The 14,040-nt window shown below is 39.7% G+C and overlaps 1 protein-coding gene across 1 annotated transcript in view; it reads right to left on the bottom strand.

The window, feature by feature from the left end:
- Positions 1-6,853: 6,853 nt before the first annotated feature.
- FRY (FRY microtubule binding protein) overlaps positions 6,854-14,040 on the bottom strand; it is a 328,463-nt gene continuing 321,276 nt past the window's right edge. The window contains exons 60-62 of the mRNA XM_068526437.1: positions 12,339-12,449; positions 8,840-9,042; positions 6,854-8,197 (exon numbers count right to left, since the gene is read on the bottom strand). Of these exons, the coding sequence (XP_068382538.1) occupies positions 7,939-8,197; positions 8,840-9,042; positions 12,339-12,449 (573 nt within the window). The 3' untranslated portion in view covers positions 6,854-7,938. The remainder of the gene's footprint in view (positions 8,198-8,839; positions 9,043-12,338; positions 12,450-14,040) is intronic.

Here is a 14,040-nt window from a genome sequence, read left to right as displayed (position 1 = left end):
CTGCAACTTTACCGAATTCATTGATGAGCTCTAGTAATTTTCTGATAGTGTCTTTAGGATTTTCTATGTATAGTATCATGTCATCTGCAAACAGTGACAGTTTTACTTCTTCTTTTCCAATTTGGATTCCTTTTATTTCTTTTTTTTCTCTGATTGCCATGGCTAGGATTTACAAAAGTAGATTGAATGAAAGTGAGGGGAGTGGACATCCTTGTCTCGTTTCTGATCTTTCAGCTTTTCATCATTGAGCATGATGTTAGCTGTAGGTTTGTTATATATGGCCTTTATTATGTTGAGGTATGTTCCTGCCATGCCCACTTTCTGGAGAGTTTTTATCATAAATGGGTGTTGGATTTTGTCAAAAGCTTTTTCTGCATCCATTGAGGTGATCATATGGTTTTTATTCTTCAGGTTGTTAATCTGGTATATCACACTGATTGATTTGTGGATATTGAAAAATCCTTGCATCCCTGGGATAAATCCCACTTGATCGTGGTGTATGATCCTTTAATGTATTGTTGGACTTGGTTTGCTAGTGTTTTGTTGAGGATTCTTGCTTCTATGTTCATCAGTGATATTGGCCTGTAATTTTCTTTTTTTGTGGTGTCTTTGTCTGATTTTGGTATCAGGGTGATAGAGGATCATAGAATGAGTTTGGGAGTGTTCCCTCCTCCCTCTTTTTAAAAATAGTTTCAGAAGGATAGGTGTTAGCTCTTCTCTAAATGTTTGATAGAATTCACCTGTGATGCCATCTAGTCCTGGATTTTTGTTTGTAGGAGTTGTAAAATCACTGTTTCAACTTCAGTACTTGTGATTGGTCTGTTCATATTTTCTCTTCCTGGTTCAGTTCTGGAAGATTGTACCTTTCTAAGAATTTGTCTATTTCTTCTAGGTTGTCCATTTTACTGGCATATAGTTGCTTGTACAGTAGTCTCTTATGATCCTTTGTATTTCTGTGGTGTCAGTTGTAACTTCTTCTTCATTTCTAATTTTACTGATTTAAGCCCTCTCCCTTTTTTTCTTGATGAGTCTGGCTAAAGGTTTATCAATTTTGTTTATCTTTTCCAAGAACCAGCTTTTAGTTTCATGGTCTTTTCTATTGTTTTCTTCATCTCTATTTCATTTATTTCTGCTCTGATCTTTATGATTTCTTTCCTTCTACTAACTTTGGGTTTTGTTTGTTCTTCTTTGTCTAGTTGCTTTTGGTGTAAAGTTAGGTTGCTTATTTGGGATTTTTCTTGTTTCCTGAGGTAAGATTGTATTGTTGTAAACTTCCCTCTTAGGACTGCTTTTTCTGTGTCTCATAGGTTTTAGATCACTGTGTTTTCATTTTCATTTTTCTCTAGGTATTTTTTTGATTTTTTCTTTGCTTTTCTCAGTGATCCATTGACTGTTTAGTAGCATATTTTTTAGCCTCCACCTGTTTGTGTTTTTTACAGTTTTTTTTCTTGTAATTCATTTCTAACCTCATAGCATTGTGGTCAGAAAAGATGCTTGATATGATTTCAATTTTCTTAAATATTGAGGCTTGCTTAATGGCCCAGCATGTGATCTATCCTTGAGAATGTTCCATATGCACTTGAGAAGAATGTGTATTTTGCTGCTTTTGGATGGAATAGTCTATAAATATCAATTAAGTCCATCTGGTCTAATGTCATTGCGGCCTGTGTTTCCTTATTGATTTTCTGTCTGGATGATCTGTCCATTGATGAAAGTGGGGTGTTAAAGTCCCCCACTCTTATTGTGTTACTGTCGATTTCTCTCTTTATGGCTGTTAGTATTTGCTTTATATATTGAGGTGCTCCTATAATGAGTGTGTATAACTATTTACGATAGTTATATCTTCTTCTTGGGTTGATCTCTGATCATTATGTAGTGTCCTTCTTTGTCTCTTATAACAGTCTTTAGTTTAAAGTGTATTTCGTCTGATATGAGTATTGCTATTCCAGCTTTCTTTTGATTTACATTTGCATGGAATACCTTCTTCCCTCCTCTCACTTTCAGTCTGTATGTGTCCCTAGGTCTGAAGTGGGTCTCTTGTAGACAGCATATATATGGGTATTGTTTTTGTATCCATTCAGCAGTCAGTGTCTTTTGGTTGGAGCATTTAATCCACTTACATTTAAGGTGATTACCAATATGTATGTTCGTTTTTTTTTTTTTTTTTTTTTTGGCCACACTTTGCAACATGTGGGATCTTAGTTCCCTGAATAGGGATCAAGCCCATGCCCACTGCATTGGAAGTGCAGAGTCTTAACCACTGGACTGCCAGGGAAGTCCCCCAGTATGTGTGTTCTTATTTCTATTTTGTTAATTGTTTTGGGATTGTTTTCATAGGTCTTTTTTCTTCTCTTCCTCTTTTGTTGTCTTCTCTTGTGATTTGATGACTGTCTTTAGTGTTGTGTTTGGATTACTTTTTCTTTTTTGTGTGTATATCTATTGTTGATTTTTGGTTTGCAGCTACCATGAGGTTTTGATATAGCAGTCTATATATATACAGGAAGTTGCTGGTCTCTTAATTTCAAATGCATTTTCAATATCCTGCATTTGTACTGTCCTCATGATTGCTGCTTTTGATATCATATTTGTGTGTGGATGATTTCCTATATTTACTGTATGTTTGCCTTTACCAGTGAGCTTTCCCATTTGTAATTTACTTGTTTCTATTTGTGGGCTTTTCTTTTCTACCTAGAGAAGTTCTTTTAGCATTTGTTGTAAAGCTGGTTTGGTGGTGCTGAATTCTCTTAGCTTTTGCTTGTCTGTAAAGCTTTTGATTTCTCCATCGACTGTGAATGAGAGCATTGCTGGTTAGAGTATTCTTGGTTGTAGGTTTTTCCCTTTCATCACTTTAAATATATCATGACACTCCCTTCCAGGCTGCAGAGTTTCTGCTGAAAAATCAGCTGATAACCTTATGAGGATTCCCTTGTATGTTATTTGTTGCTTTCCCATTGTTGTTTATAATATTTTCTATTTGTCTTTAATTTTTGTCAATATGATTAATATGTGTCTCGGCAGGTTCCTCCTTGGGTTTATCCTGTATGGGACTCTCTGTGCTTCCTGGACTTGGGTGACTGTTTCCTTTCCCATGTTAGGGAAGTTTTTGGCTATTATCTCTTCAAATATTTTCTCAGGTCCTTTCTCTTTCTCCTGTCCTTCTGGGACCCCTATAATGTGAATGTTGGTGTGTTTAATGTTGTCCCAGAGGTCTTGTAGACTGTCCTCATTTCTTTTCATTGTTTTTTCTTTATCCTGTTCTGTGGCAATGATTTCCACCATTCTGTCTTCCACCTCACTTATACATTCCTCTGCCTCATTAATTCTGCTATTGATTCCTTTTAGTGTATTTTTCCTTTCAGTTGTTTTATTGTTCATCTGTTTGTTCTTTAAATTTTCTAGCTCTTTGTTAAACATATCTTGTATCTTCTTGGTCTGCGCTTCCATTCTTTTTCTGAGATCTTGGATCATCTTTTTTTTAACTTTTGGGTTTATTTATTTATTTATTTATGGCTGTGTTGGGTCTTCGTTTCTGTGCGAGGGCTTTCTCTAGTTGTGGCGAGCGGGGGCCACTCTTCATCGTGGTGTGCGGGCCTCTCACTATCGCGGCCTCTCTTGTTGTGGAGCACAGGCTCCAGACGCGCAGGCTCAGTAAACTGTGGCTCACGGGCCTAGTTGCTCCGTGGCATGTGGGATCTTCCCAGACCAGGGCTCGAACCCGTGTCCCCTGCATTGGCAGGCAGATTCTCAACCACTGCGCCACCAGGGAAGCCCTTGGATCATCTTTAATTACGCTGAGTTCTTTTTTGGGTAGATTGCCTATCTTCAATTCTCTTAGTTGTTCTAGGGTTTTATCTGGAACATATTCCTCTGCTGTCTCATTTTGTCTAACTTTATGTGTTTGCTGTCCTACAGTCTGCAGGATTATAGTTCCTCTTGCTCCTGGTGTCTGCCCCCTGGTAGATGAGGCTGGTCTAAGAGCCTTGTACAGGCTTCCTGTTGGGAGGGACTCATGCCTGCCCACTGGTGGGTGGTGGGTCTTGTCCCTCTGGTGGGTAGGGCCATGTCAAATGGTGTGTTTATAGGCAGCTGTGGGCTCAGGAAGACCTTAAGCAGCCTTAACGTCTGCTGAAGGGTGGGGCTGCATTCCTACCCTGTTGGTTGTTTGGCCTGAGGCATCCCAACATTATGGGTAGCCTTTGGGCTGTTGGGTAGGGCCAGGTCTTGGCATCAAAATGGCGGCCTCCAGGACAGCTTACACCAATGAGTACTCCCCAGTACCTCTGCCACCAGTGTCCTTGTCTGCACAGTGAGCCACAGCCACCTCCTGCCTCTCCAGGACACTCTCCAAGATCAGCAGGTAGGTCTTGCCCAGGCTCTTATGAAGTCACTGCTTTTTCCACTGGGTCCCAGTGCACATGAAATCTTGTGTGCGCCCTCCAAGAGTGGCATTTCTGTTTCCCCCAGTTCTGTGGAGTTTCTGCGATGAAGCCCCTCTGACCTTCAAAGCCAAATGCTCTGGGGGCTCCTCCTCCCAATTCCAGATCCCCATACTGGGGAGCCTGACCTGGGGCTCAGAACTCTCACTTCTGTGGGAGAACCTCTGCGATATAATTATTTTAGTTTGTGGGTCGCCCACCTGGTGGGTATGGGATTTGATTATATCGCGAATGGAACCCTCCTACCATCTCATTGTGGCTTCTTTTTTGTCTTTGGAAGTAGATTATCTTTTTGGTAGGTTCCAGTCATTTTTTGTCGATGGTCATTCAGCTGTTAGTTTTGATTTTGGTGTTTTCGTGAGGTGGGTGAGCTCAGGTCCTTCTACTCTGCCATCTTTCTGGGGATCTCTCTGAGGGTTCTGTCAAAATGCAGATTCTGAATCTGTAGGTCTGCAGTAGGACCTGAGAGTCTGTGTTTCTTCCAGGCTCCCAGAAAAGGTAGCTAATATTGATCTGTGTGCTTTGAGCAGCAAGACTGTAGTGAGGATAACACCAAGCTTCTGAAACGAATTTGTCTTAAATGATAATACTGTTACTGGTTTGTTCTTAAAGGATATGATAAGATACAGATGAACATCCATATGGAACAGATGTGTAGGGCAGGGCTTGGGGAAAGCGTGCAGAGCTTCCATGACCTCTCTGGGCACCCCTGCTTGTTCCCCTCCCTAGATGCTCCCCCCTTGTTTCTGTAATTTGCAATTCACTGAAAAGAACAGAATTAGGATTTGGAACCTGAAGAGCCTTAAGACCTAACTCTGTGCATGTCTGTGGACACGTGTGCAGGTGCAATGCTAAGTTACAAGCATCTTTATTTCAGAGCTGTACTAACATATTAACAGTCTCACCTATTGGTGAGAATAAGACATTCGCATGCCTCTAAAATGTATGGTGCTTTTTCTAAAATACTCGATTTGGACATTACAATTTTAATCAAGTTATGTCTAAGTTGCAGTGCACCTGTCTGAATTGTTTTATGCCCGTGGGTAAAGTGTATCATGTTTTGGGACTAGAAAGCATGGAGGTATGAGGAGGTATTTCTCTTATCCCAGAAGCATCTGTTAGATATCTGCCCTCTCCTTTGGGTGGATATCTCTACCTCTCCTCTCCCCTCCTCTCCATCCCTGTTCCTTGGGAAGTGAAAATTAACACTTCAGTAACAGAGGCACAACACAATACCCAAGGAGATTTGACTGCAGCTCTGAAGTCATTGATTGTTGGGCTCAAATGGGGCAGGTCTGCAGCTTCAAAGGGCCTTTCTCTTATACTCAAGGGAGAGAAGGTTAAGAAATAGTGGAAAAGTAGAAGAAATCTTTCACATTAACAAATCTGTTTTTTTTTTAAATAAACAGAAAAAAACCCATTACTTCCCATGACTACAGATTATATTACTGAAATCTCCATTTTTTAAAAGAGTAACCCATCATGGTGGTTCTTTGCTGGGTAAGAAGCCATGGTGGAAAATTCAGTCATGACTGGTCAGTCCTTTCTACTGTGGGTCCCAGCAGAACTCTGAGAGTTGGCTAGTGTTGTTAACCACAGAGACCTGCATTATGTAAGACTTTTTTTCAGAGAGATTGTGATTCAGTTTCTTTTCTACAAATCATGGAGAATCATCTTTAAGGTAAGGTGAAAATCATCAGAAGAGTATGTTGACAGCAATGTCCAGAAAGTCTTTAAAATGAGTGAATAGTTGCACCTATGGTAACATTAAAAAAATATTGGGTCAGGCTCTGTTGCAGGGTACTTCTAGAAAATTACTACTTATGATTTAGTTGGTGCATGTTATGAAAGCAAGTTATATTTGTTAATCTAAGAAGTATGAGTAGGAAGACCATAGAGATTAGATTGTTATGTGTCTCCATGACCCTGTTTTTTGAGTGGGGTGAAGAATAGATGGGTTTTGGTGAAAGAACAAAACTCTTACTACTTTTTCCTGATCATTATGGGTCTATTTCAGAATGTTAAGGATGACAGCCTAATGATAGGTTATGGACAATGAGAGCTCTTGTTCTTCTCTGATTTCTCTCTTTGATCCCAGTGAGCACTGGTTGAGGGTCACAGTCTTTGGTGTCCACTTCAAGAGGTTCCAGAGACCTCCTGCTCCCCAGGGTCACTGTACTTGCCTCAGAACCCCACTGGCTGCCATTCATGGAACACATAGGAGTGTGGCACCCCTTGGGGTTGTCACCGTGGCAACCCACACACAAAACTATAAATGTGTCAACAGCAAAAATCTTCATTAAGCAGAAATAAAACCTGTGGTCAATATGTATTTTTTTCTTTTAGTCTAAAGGAAGTTCTGAACAGAGTATTAACCGAGATTACATCACAAAAACTTTAAATGTATTTACAGAGTGAATAAGTTACACAGATAAACTTTGAATATGTTTCTAATGTGCAACAGGTTTACATGCACACAGCTAACATTTGACAGCATTAAGTTTAAGGAGAAAACTTAAGAATGGCCCTTTACATATATATTACAAATAAAATGACATTTCTTAAGAAACGAAGTGACAACTCATATTTTACCGTTATGATTCTACTTCCAGCTATCCAAACGGATATTAAAATATGCATGCGTAACAGGTGGAAAGACTTGGAATTTATAATGTTGAATGTCTTTAACTTTTTTCTACAAAATGGCCAACTTGGTTAAAATTAACACTCATCCTTCTGTAGTATAAATATGCTCATAAAAGCAACCTTATAGTAAAAAGCAGCCAAGATCCTTTAGAAAAAGGTCTCTCTGGACCATTTTTGGTGCGAGGGTCCTAATCACAGACCCCTGCAAAGAGATCCAGGGCTTTCGAAACAGTAGCCTAGCAACATAAGAAAGGTACTTCATAGCAGCTCCTTTTAGATACAGTAATTGTATTCAAATTTCAGTGTACATTAAATTGTCCATTTACAATTCCCTTTTCACATATACAGGCTGTCAGCTTTTGACCGTCTTACAATTTTCAGTGGCCAGCTTCATTCTGCCTGTCCCTTCCTCAGCCCACCAAAAAAAGAAAAAAAAAAAAGAAAAGGAAAGAATGTACAAGTTTTAGAATATAAAATATTTTTAGCGAAGAAAACATTGCACTTTTGCCAATCTAAAATTGTTTCTAGAAAGGAAGGTACTGTTCAGAGTAGTCGGCTTTGGTATGCAATGGAAGTCACATCTTCAGTAGTGAGTTGCATTTGCTCAGTAAAATAACACATTTGTGCCACACAGCATGACGGATGGAGGCTGTTCCAGAATGTCCTATGCTACCTTGGTTCTTATAGTATTGCTACACGTGGGAAGTTCTGCCATCCTCTTTAGAAAAAGTCCTACAGGTAACAAGAGGGAGAACAGTCTGACCAAGCCTTTTGAAGGCTGAGAAGACACTGAATGACGTCACCCCAGCATGGCAGCACCCCCAGCTTGGCACCCATGGGGGACGGAAGGCTCCTGTCAGAGACTAGTGCCGGAAACACTGGAGTCTGGAAGGAAAGCGGTGAGGACCCGGTAGCTCTGGGCCCTGCGGATCATGTCCCGGATCTCCATGTTCAGCTCCATCAGCTTGGTGCAGATCTCGGTCAGGCTCTGGTTAGACCCCACCAGTGCGTAAGTACCTGTTTGTCCCAGAGTTTGATGACGGAAATAAATATTCAGTAGTGTCTGGACCTCATCGTCAGAACTGCTTCCAAAGATGTCATTGGGCCACAGACTTCTGCAGTCAGAAAAGAAGAGCAAATTAGAGGCACCATTATTCACAAGGTTGAGAGGTTATGAGTCTTTATTAGTATAAGAAAATTGCTCTTTTAATACAAAAGCTTTTGTTGAGATATAATTCACAAACTATACAATTCACTATCTAAAATACACAGTTCTGTGGCTTTTTTAGTAATATTCAGAGTTGTGCAGACATCACATGATCAGTTTTAGAATATTGAATATTATTGGTTTTGATAAAATATCTAAAGTAAAAAAATATCAGAATGGAATCCCATAATCTTAAAATATTTATTTGCTATAGCATTCTGGTTACAATGAATGTGAATATACTATCAAAATATAGGGAGAAAAAACCCAAAGAGGCTACATTCAAATAATTAGTTTTAAAATTATGTTGGCGTATACTTTGAAGTGTTTGAACATTTTAGAGATGACAGATGACCAGAACCGAAACCAACACTTTAAACAGTAAGTTCTGAAATCTGATGTTTCTGGCATGGTAATGGGAAGGATCTGAGAAGGGTTTATATAAACATCTCGGTGTTCCTTCCGTAGTGATTTAGTCCCCAACCATGACAAAGTAACTATTAGGCATGCATTTCCTTTAACCGTCTCTAAACAGAAATAGCAGCGTCACCTGCATTCCCGGATTTGCCGTAGAGCCTTGCCAAGTTCGTTGTTCTTCAAGCACTCGAGCATGGAGTGGATGGCTGCTTCAGTGGATGTGAAGGTCGGCTCAGACCACGCCCCCTCTATGTAGAGAGGGTCGGCTGTGATGGCTGCAGTAGCCTCCTTCAGGTTTTTCTTTAGGTCACTCAGTTCCCTGGACATATTTAGCAGCTGTTAAAAAAAAACGTATTTTTACTGTATTTAGTTGCAGGCTGGATTTTACATCCCCAAAGTTAAAAAAAAATTTGTATGAGGTCTGGTGAAGCAGAAGCTTAATATCTCGGTAAACTAAAATAGGACAGATGAAACCATACTGCGTGGTATATGTAGGGTTATGGGGCTGAATGCGTTGTATTCAACTATGTATCAACAGCTGGGATGCTCTCCTTATAGAAAAGATTGACTCCTTTTAAAATCTCGTCTATTTAAGCAGAAGGGCATACACAGAAGTAAAATGCACAAGAGAACAGGCTCGGGAGTTGGATAAAGCTGGGTTTATTAGATGCCAGTTCTGCATTCTTGACTACTGCATAGTCAAGTAAACAAACTTTTACGTGCCTTAGTTTTTTCATCTGTGAGATTGAAGATATTACCCACCTCTCAGGTTATTTTAAAGATTAAACAAACAGCTTGGCACAAAAGTGCCCAATAAATGTAATTATGAACACGGATGCTGTTTGAAGAATAAACTTTTCTCACTACTCCTATGCCACGGGAAAAGATGAAAGACATAATTTTAAGAGGAAGGAGGAAAATTCTCAATGTCATGTTAGTATTCATGTTACAGGTAAGAGATATTTTCCCTCAGAATTACTGGAACCAAAAGATTCTGAGTTGTTAAAAAGTAAATCATAAAGAGAAACTATGTCACTTCTTAGTGCCTCCAAAGTGTACAGTGGAAGACAGCTCTTTTGCAGTTTGACCTCAAGAGCATTTAAAAGAAACTGAGATGAATTTAAAGGTTTTTTGTTTCCCTTTGTCATGTAAGCTGAGGATGCCCAGTTTCTTAGAAAAGTTGATTTACCCAGCATCTTTACCTGTCTTCATTCCCAGCTTGCTCACTGCACAAGCTATAGAACTGAAGCCCTCAAGGACTGTCTTCACACAGATGCCGATTAAATACAACTCTGTACTCCAGCCCCAGGTTCAAAATTCAAGGAGGTAATCCTTTTACATAAGTTGTTAAGAGTGTCTTAGACATATAGTTTTTAAGTGTGAAAGTGAATTTCTTATTTTAAATCTAGGTAAGTTTTAAATACTGTATGTGTGTGTAAAGTATTTAAAACTTACCTAGATTTAAAATAATTAAGGAAAAATTCACTTTAAATTTATTAGATTTAAAATAATTATATACACACACACGGTATGAAACATGTAATTTACTACTCTTAAGTGAAACGTGAATTACTTTTTTAATATGGAAAATGACATGTGAATTGCATGTGCATTGTCCTCTATTTTTGGAGCAAAGAATGGACTCTGAGGGTTCGGTTCCTACTTTCCAGAAGAGAAAAGCTTATCTTGACAATGGGCAAATCCCAGTCATCAACTGTCTTTTCTTTTATCTGATAATTTGTGATTCTGTGGAGGAAAACTCGTTTGTGAAGAGCTCTTCATAAACAAAGATGTCTGACTCCTGTCTCCCTTGAAATTGGGATCTGTGAAAGGACAGTTGACCCTTGAACAACTCGGGGTTAGGGGCACGGTCTAACTTCTGGTCCGCCCCTAGAACTTAACTACTAACAGCCTCCTGTTGACCGGAAGCCTTACTGATAACACACAGTCCATTAATACATATTTTGTATGTTATATGTATGTCTACGTATATTTTATGCAGTCACGACATATCTATTTCTAGGTATGTTTGCGAGATTTTTCGAATTTCCAACAGAATTTCCAATATATTTATTGAAAAAATCCACATAGGTAAGTGGACTCACAGTTCAAACTCATGTTGTTCAAGGGCGAACTGTATATTTAAAAACTATAGTCACTTTCCTTTTTTCCACACTGAGTAATAACTATGGTTAAATGGCTGTCATTCTGTCTCCTCCTCCCCTACCCCCAACTCAGACATGAGGTTTCTGGGCTCCATCCACACTCCGCTGCTTGCAATGGGATTGTTTCATGGACTCATGACTGTTCCCTGACAGTTAGCACATCTGCACCTTTAGCAGCAGATCCTTGTATTTAACTACAAGCAAGATGGGATCTAGCAGGCAGAGTCGGTCACTGACGAGCAGGCAGGAGCTGTGGATGTACCATTGTCTCAGTCCTCCTCTGACATCCCTGTCTTAGCGGTGGCACTGTGGTTACGTAGTTCATCTGAGAGGGGACCTGAGCATCGTCCTCAACTCCTCCCTCTCCCCCACCCCACAACCCAATCAGTTTCAGTGACCTTTTGTCCTAAAATATCTCCCACGTTTCCTCCCTCTCCTTACCTAGCACTTCTGTCCTAGTTCAAACTCTCACCTCTCATCTGAGCTATTTCGGCGGCCTCATAACTGACTGGTCTGTCTCCAGTCTAGTTGTCATCAAATCCACCCTCCACATCCCTGCCGTGAAGATCGAACTAAAATACTCACAGGTGCAGCATCTTGCATGATCTCACCTTACTTATCTCTTCCGCCTTAGTCCATCGTTCCTCTTGGTTTGCATTTTATAGTCTAGCAATCCTCAATTGCCTGTACTTGTAGTTCCTTTCTCTTTCTCACTACCATGTTTATGCCCACGCTGTTGTTTCTTACTGGAACATTCCTCCTTAACCCCCACTTCATCGAATTCTAACTCATCCTTTAAGAATCGGCTCAGGTGTGATCTCCTCCAGAAAGTTTCCTCTTTCAACCTCCTTGTCTCCAGGTGAACTAGGCACTCACCCGCTGAGCGTCCACAATATCCAGTGTACACCACCATTATTTCGCCTACTACACTGCAGTAGTATTTTTTCAAGTCTAGGAAAAATTTGGCTCACTCAGAAGCTGTATGCTCAAGTTATTTTACCTTTTACATTAAAAATATTAATGCATCCGGATGATAAGCAGAGCAGGGAAGCGGAAGAGAATCGAATATCATGTAGTTATTTCCTTCTTACCTCAACGTAGGATCAAGTGTGAACAGCTAGAGGTAAGAAAAACCGTAACACAAGGAACTTTTTCAAATAAGGATCCCCAGACACAGGGCCAGGGGGAGGCAAGTGAGGCCCTCGGCACAGCATTCAGGGAGGGGCTCACCCTCAAGGTCGTCCTTGTATTTTGTGTCCAGGTATGTCGCTTGCCTCACCCGAGTCCTGGCACTGTCACGTGAGCACGGAAATAAACATAAGACACTGGTATTTAAGACTTGTGCTTGAGTGAAAGGCTTATGTGGGAATAAAATCACTTGGACATTGATAAACTGGCAGGAGGGAGAACAAAAGGAAAGCAGTGATACTCAGGGCAGGACCTGGGGTCGGGAGTGGGCAGGCTCACCTCTGGCGTGGAGCTGACTTCGTGCACCTGGCCGATGAGCTTACAGTATGACTGAAAAAGCAGCAGCAGCTGGAAGTGTAGCTTATACAACCTCTGACACAGTTCCAGTTGCTAAAGAGAGAATTTGCATGGGAAGAAAGAGTTATTAAGGATCATTCTTGTATAGTAAGTGAAATCTTAGTGGAGACTAATGCACCTTTTTTTTAAAAATCAAGGAACCATAACTAGTTGTTACCATTCTAAATAAAACAGAACAATAAATCCAATCAATGACTATCAGTGAGAAATTCACTGTGTCATATAGAATAAAACAGCTCCTGGAGGATGACTAATTAGAAAGAAGTAGTAGCTAGCTATAAAGGGACTTAGTGAACTGCCAAATTTCCATTATATTTGCCAATTAAATTACAGGTTTAATATCTACAAATTATAGCTGTAGTTGTCTTAATTTTTACAAGCTATACATCTTTGAACACAATTTCTTTTTATTAAAAGTAAATTTGAAAGGCACATTAAGTGGTTCTAGGTGTTAAATTCATAAATTCAGCAGACACTTGGGAGATTATTCCTTGTGACAACTCTGGCTGCCATTTAGGGTGTAGGCACTCATCCTAAAGTCTGTGTAAACACAAGAGTCACGTGACTGTCTAAGGTGCTGCATCAGGTTTAATGATGATGCTTCTACTCAGTGCTCAACAAATTTGTTGAATTAAAGAGAGATAAAAAGGGCCCAAAACGCTTACAAAAAGGAGAAATCGTGAAAGCATGCAAAACTTTCTGTGGAAAGAAAGAACGTTAAAAAATGTGCATACAAAATGGCCCTGGAGCTCTATAGACACCTCTGGAATTGAAAATGTTTTCATTATACAGCTTACATGTACTGTAAGGGAAGAATAAACCATGAGTAATTCCAACACCAATGATCATAGTACTCTTTGAGCTGTTATCTGCTTAATGGCCTCTAAACTTTGCCTGTTTTATCCCAAGAAAGGGTTAGCTCCTAGGTAGCAGATGGGATTCTGCGAGAGGAAAAGGACAGCCTTCACTAGATAGAATTTAATGGCTCAGCAGTCACCACTGAAAGTGGGTGAGATATGTGGCTTAAACCAAACACTTCACTGTTCAGTTTTCAAATGTGGTTAAGTAAGAATAAATAGGGCCTTTCTTTCACTAATGGACTATAAAGAACTCAGTAAGAATTGAGAGCCATTGAAGTGACTTAAAATTGTTCCCCCCAAGTCAGTTTAAGGAGAGAAATGACAAGAATTTAAATTTAGGTTTTTAGGAAGCATATTCCATTAATAGTATTATTAACATACTCTGGACCCTAATTTTTAAAGTGACGAAAGTTCATGCTAAGACCATGCTGGATGGAGTTTTCTTTCTCCTCTCTCCCTGGCCCTTAGTGGGGAAAAAGCAATTCTACTTAGATTGATTTGATCTCTCAATGCTGGTAACCAGCCTAAGTGTAAAGAAGTAGCTACACTCATTTGCTAACCCAAACTAGATGTTTGGTTGTTTTAGTAACACATTTTATGATAATTTAAACTTGACTTTGTGGAAACCTTTTCAAAATCTGGTATAAAAGACAACTGCCAGAGACTCTCAGACAAAAAAAGTATTGTTTAAAAACAAAATGTTACCTTTCACAATTTAGGGTGAAACCTAGCTATGAAAACTCTGACTTTTCTAAGTGTCAGAT

This window comes from Eschrichtius robustus, chromosome 18 (genome assembly GCF_028021215.1).
Source record: "Eschrichtius robustus isolate mEscRob2 chromosome 18, mEscRob2.pri, whole genome shotgun sequence".
NCBI lineage: Eukaryota > Metazoa > Chordata > Mammalia > Artiodactyla > Eschrichtiidae > Eschrichtius > Eschrichtius robustus.
This window is presented reverse-complemented; position numbering and strand designations above follow the sequence as displayed.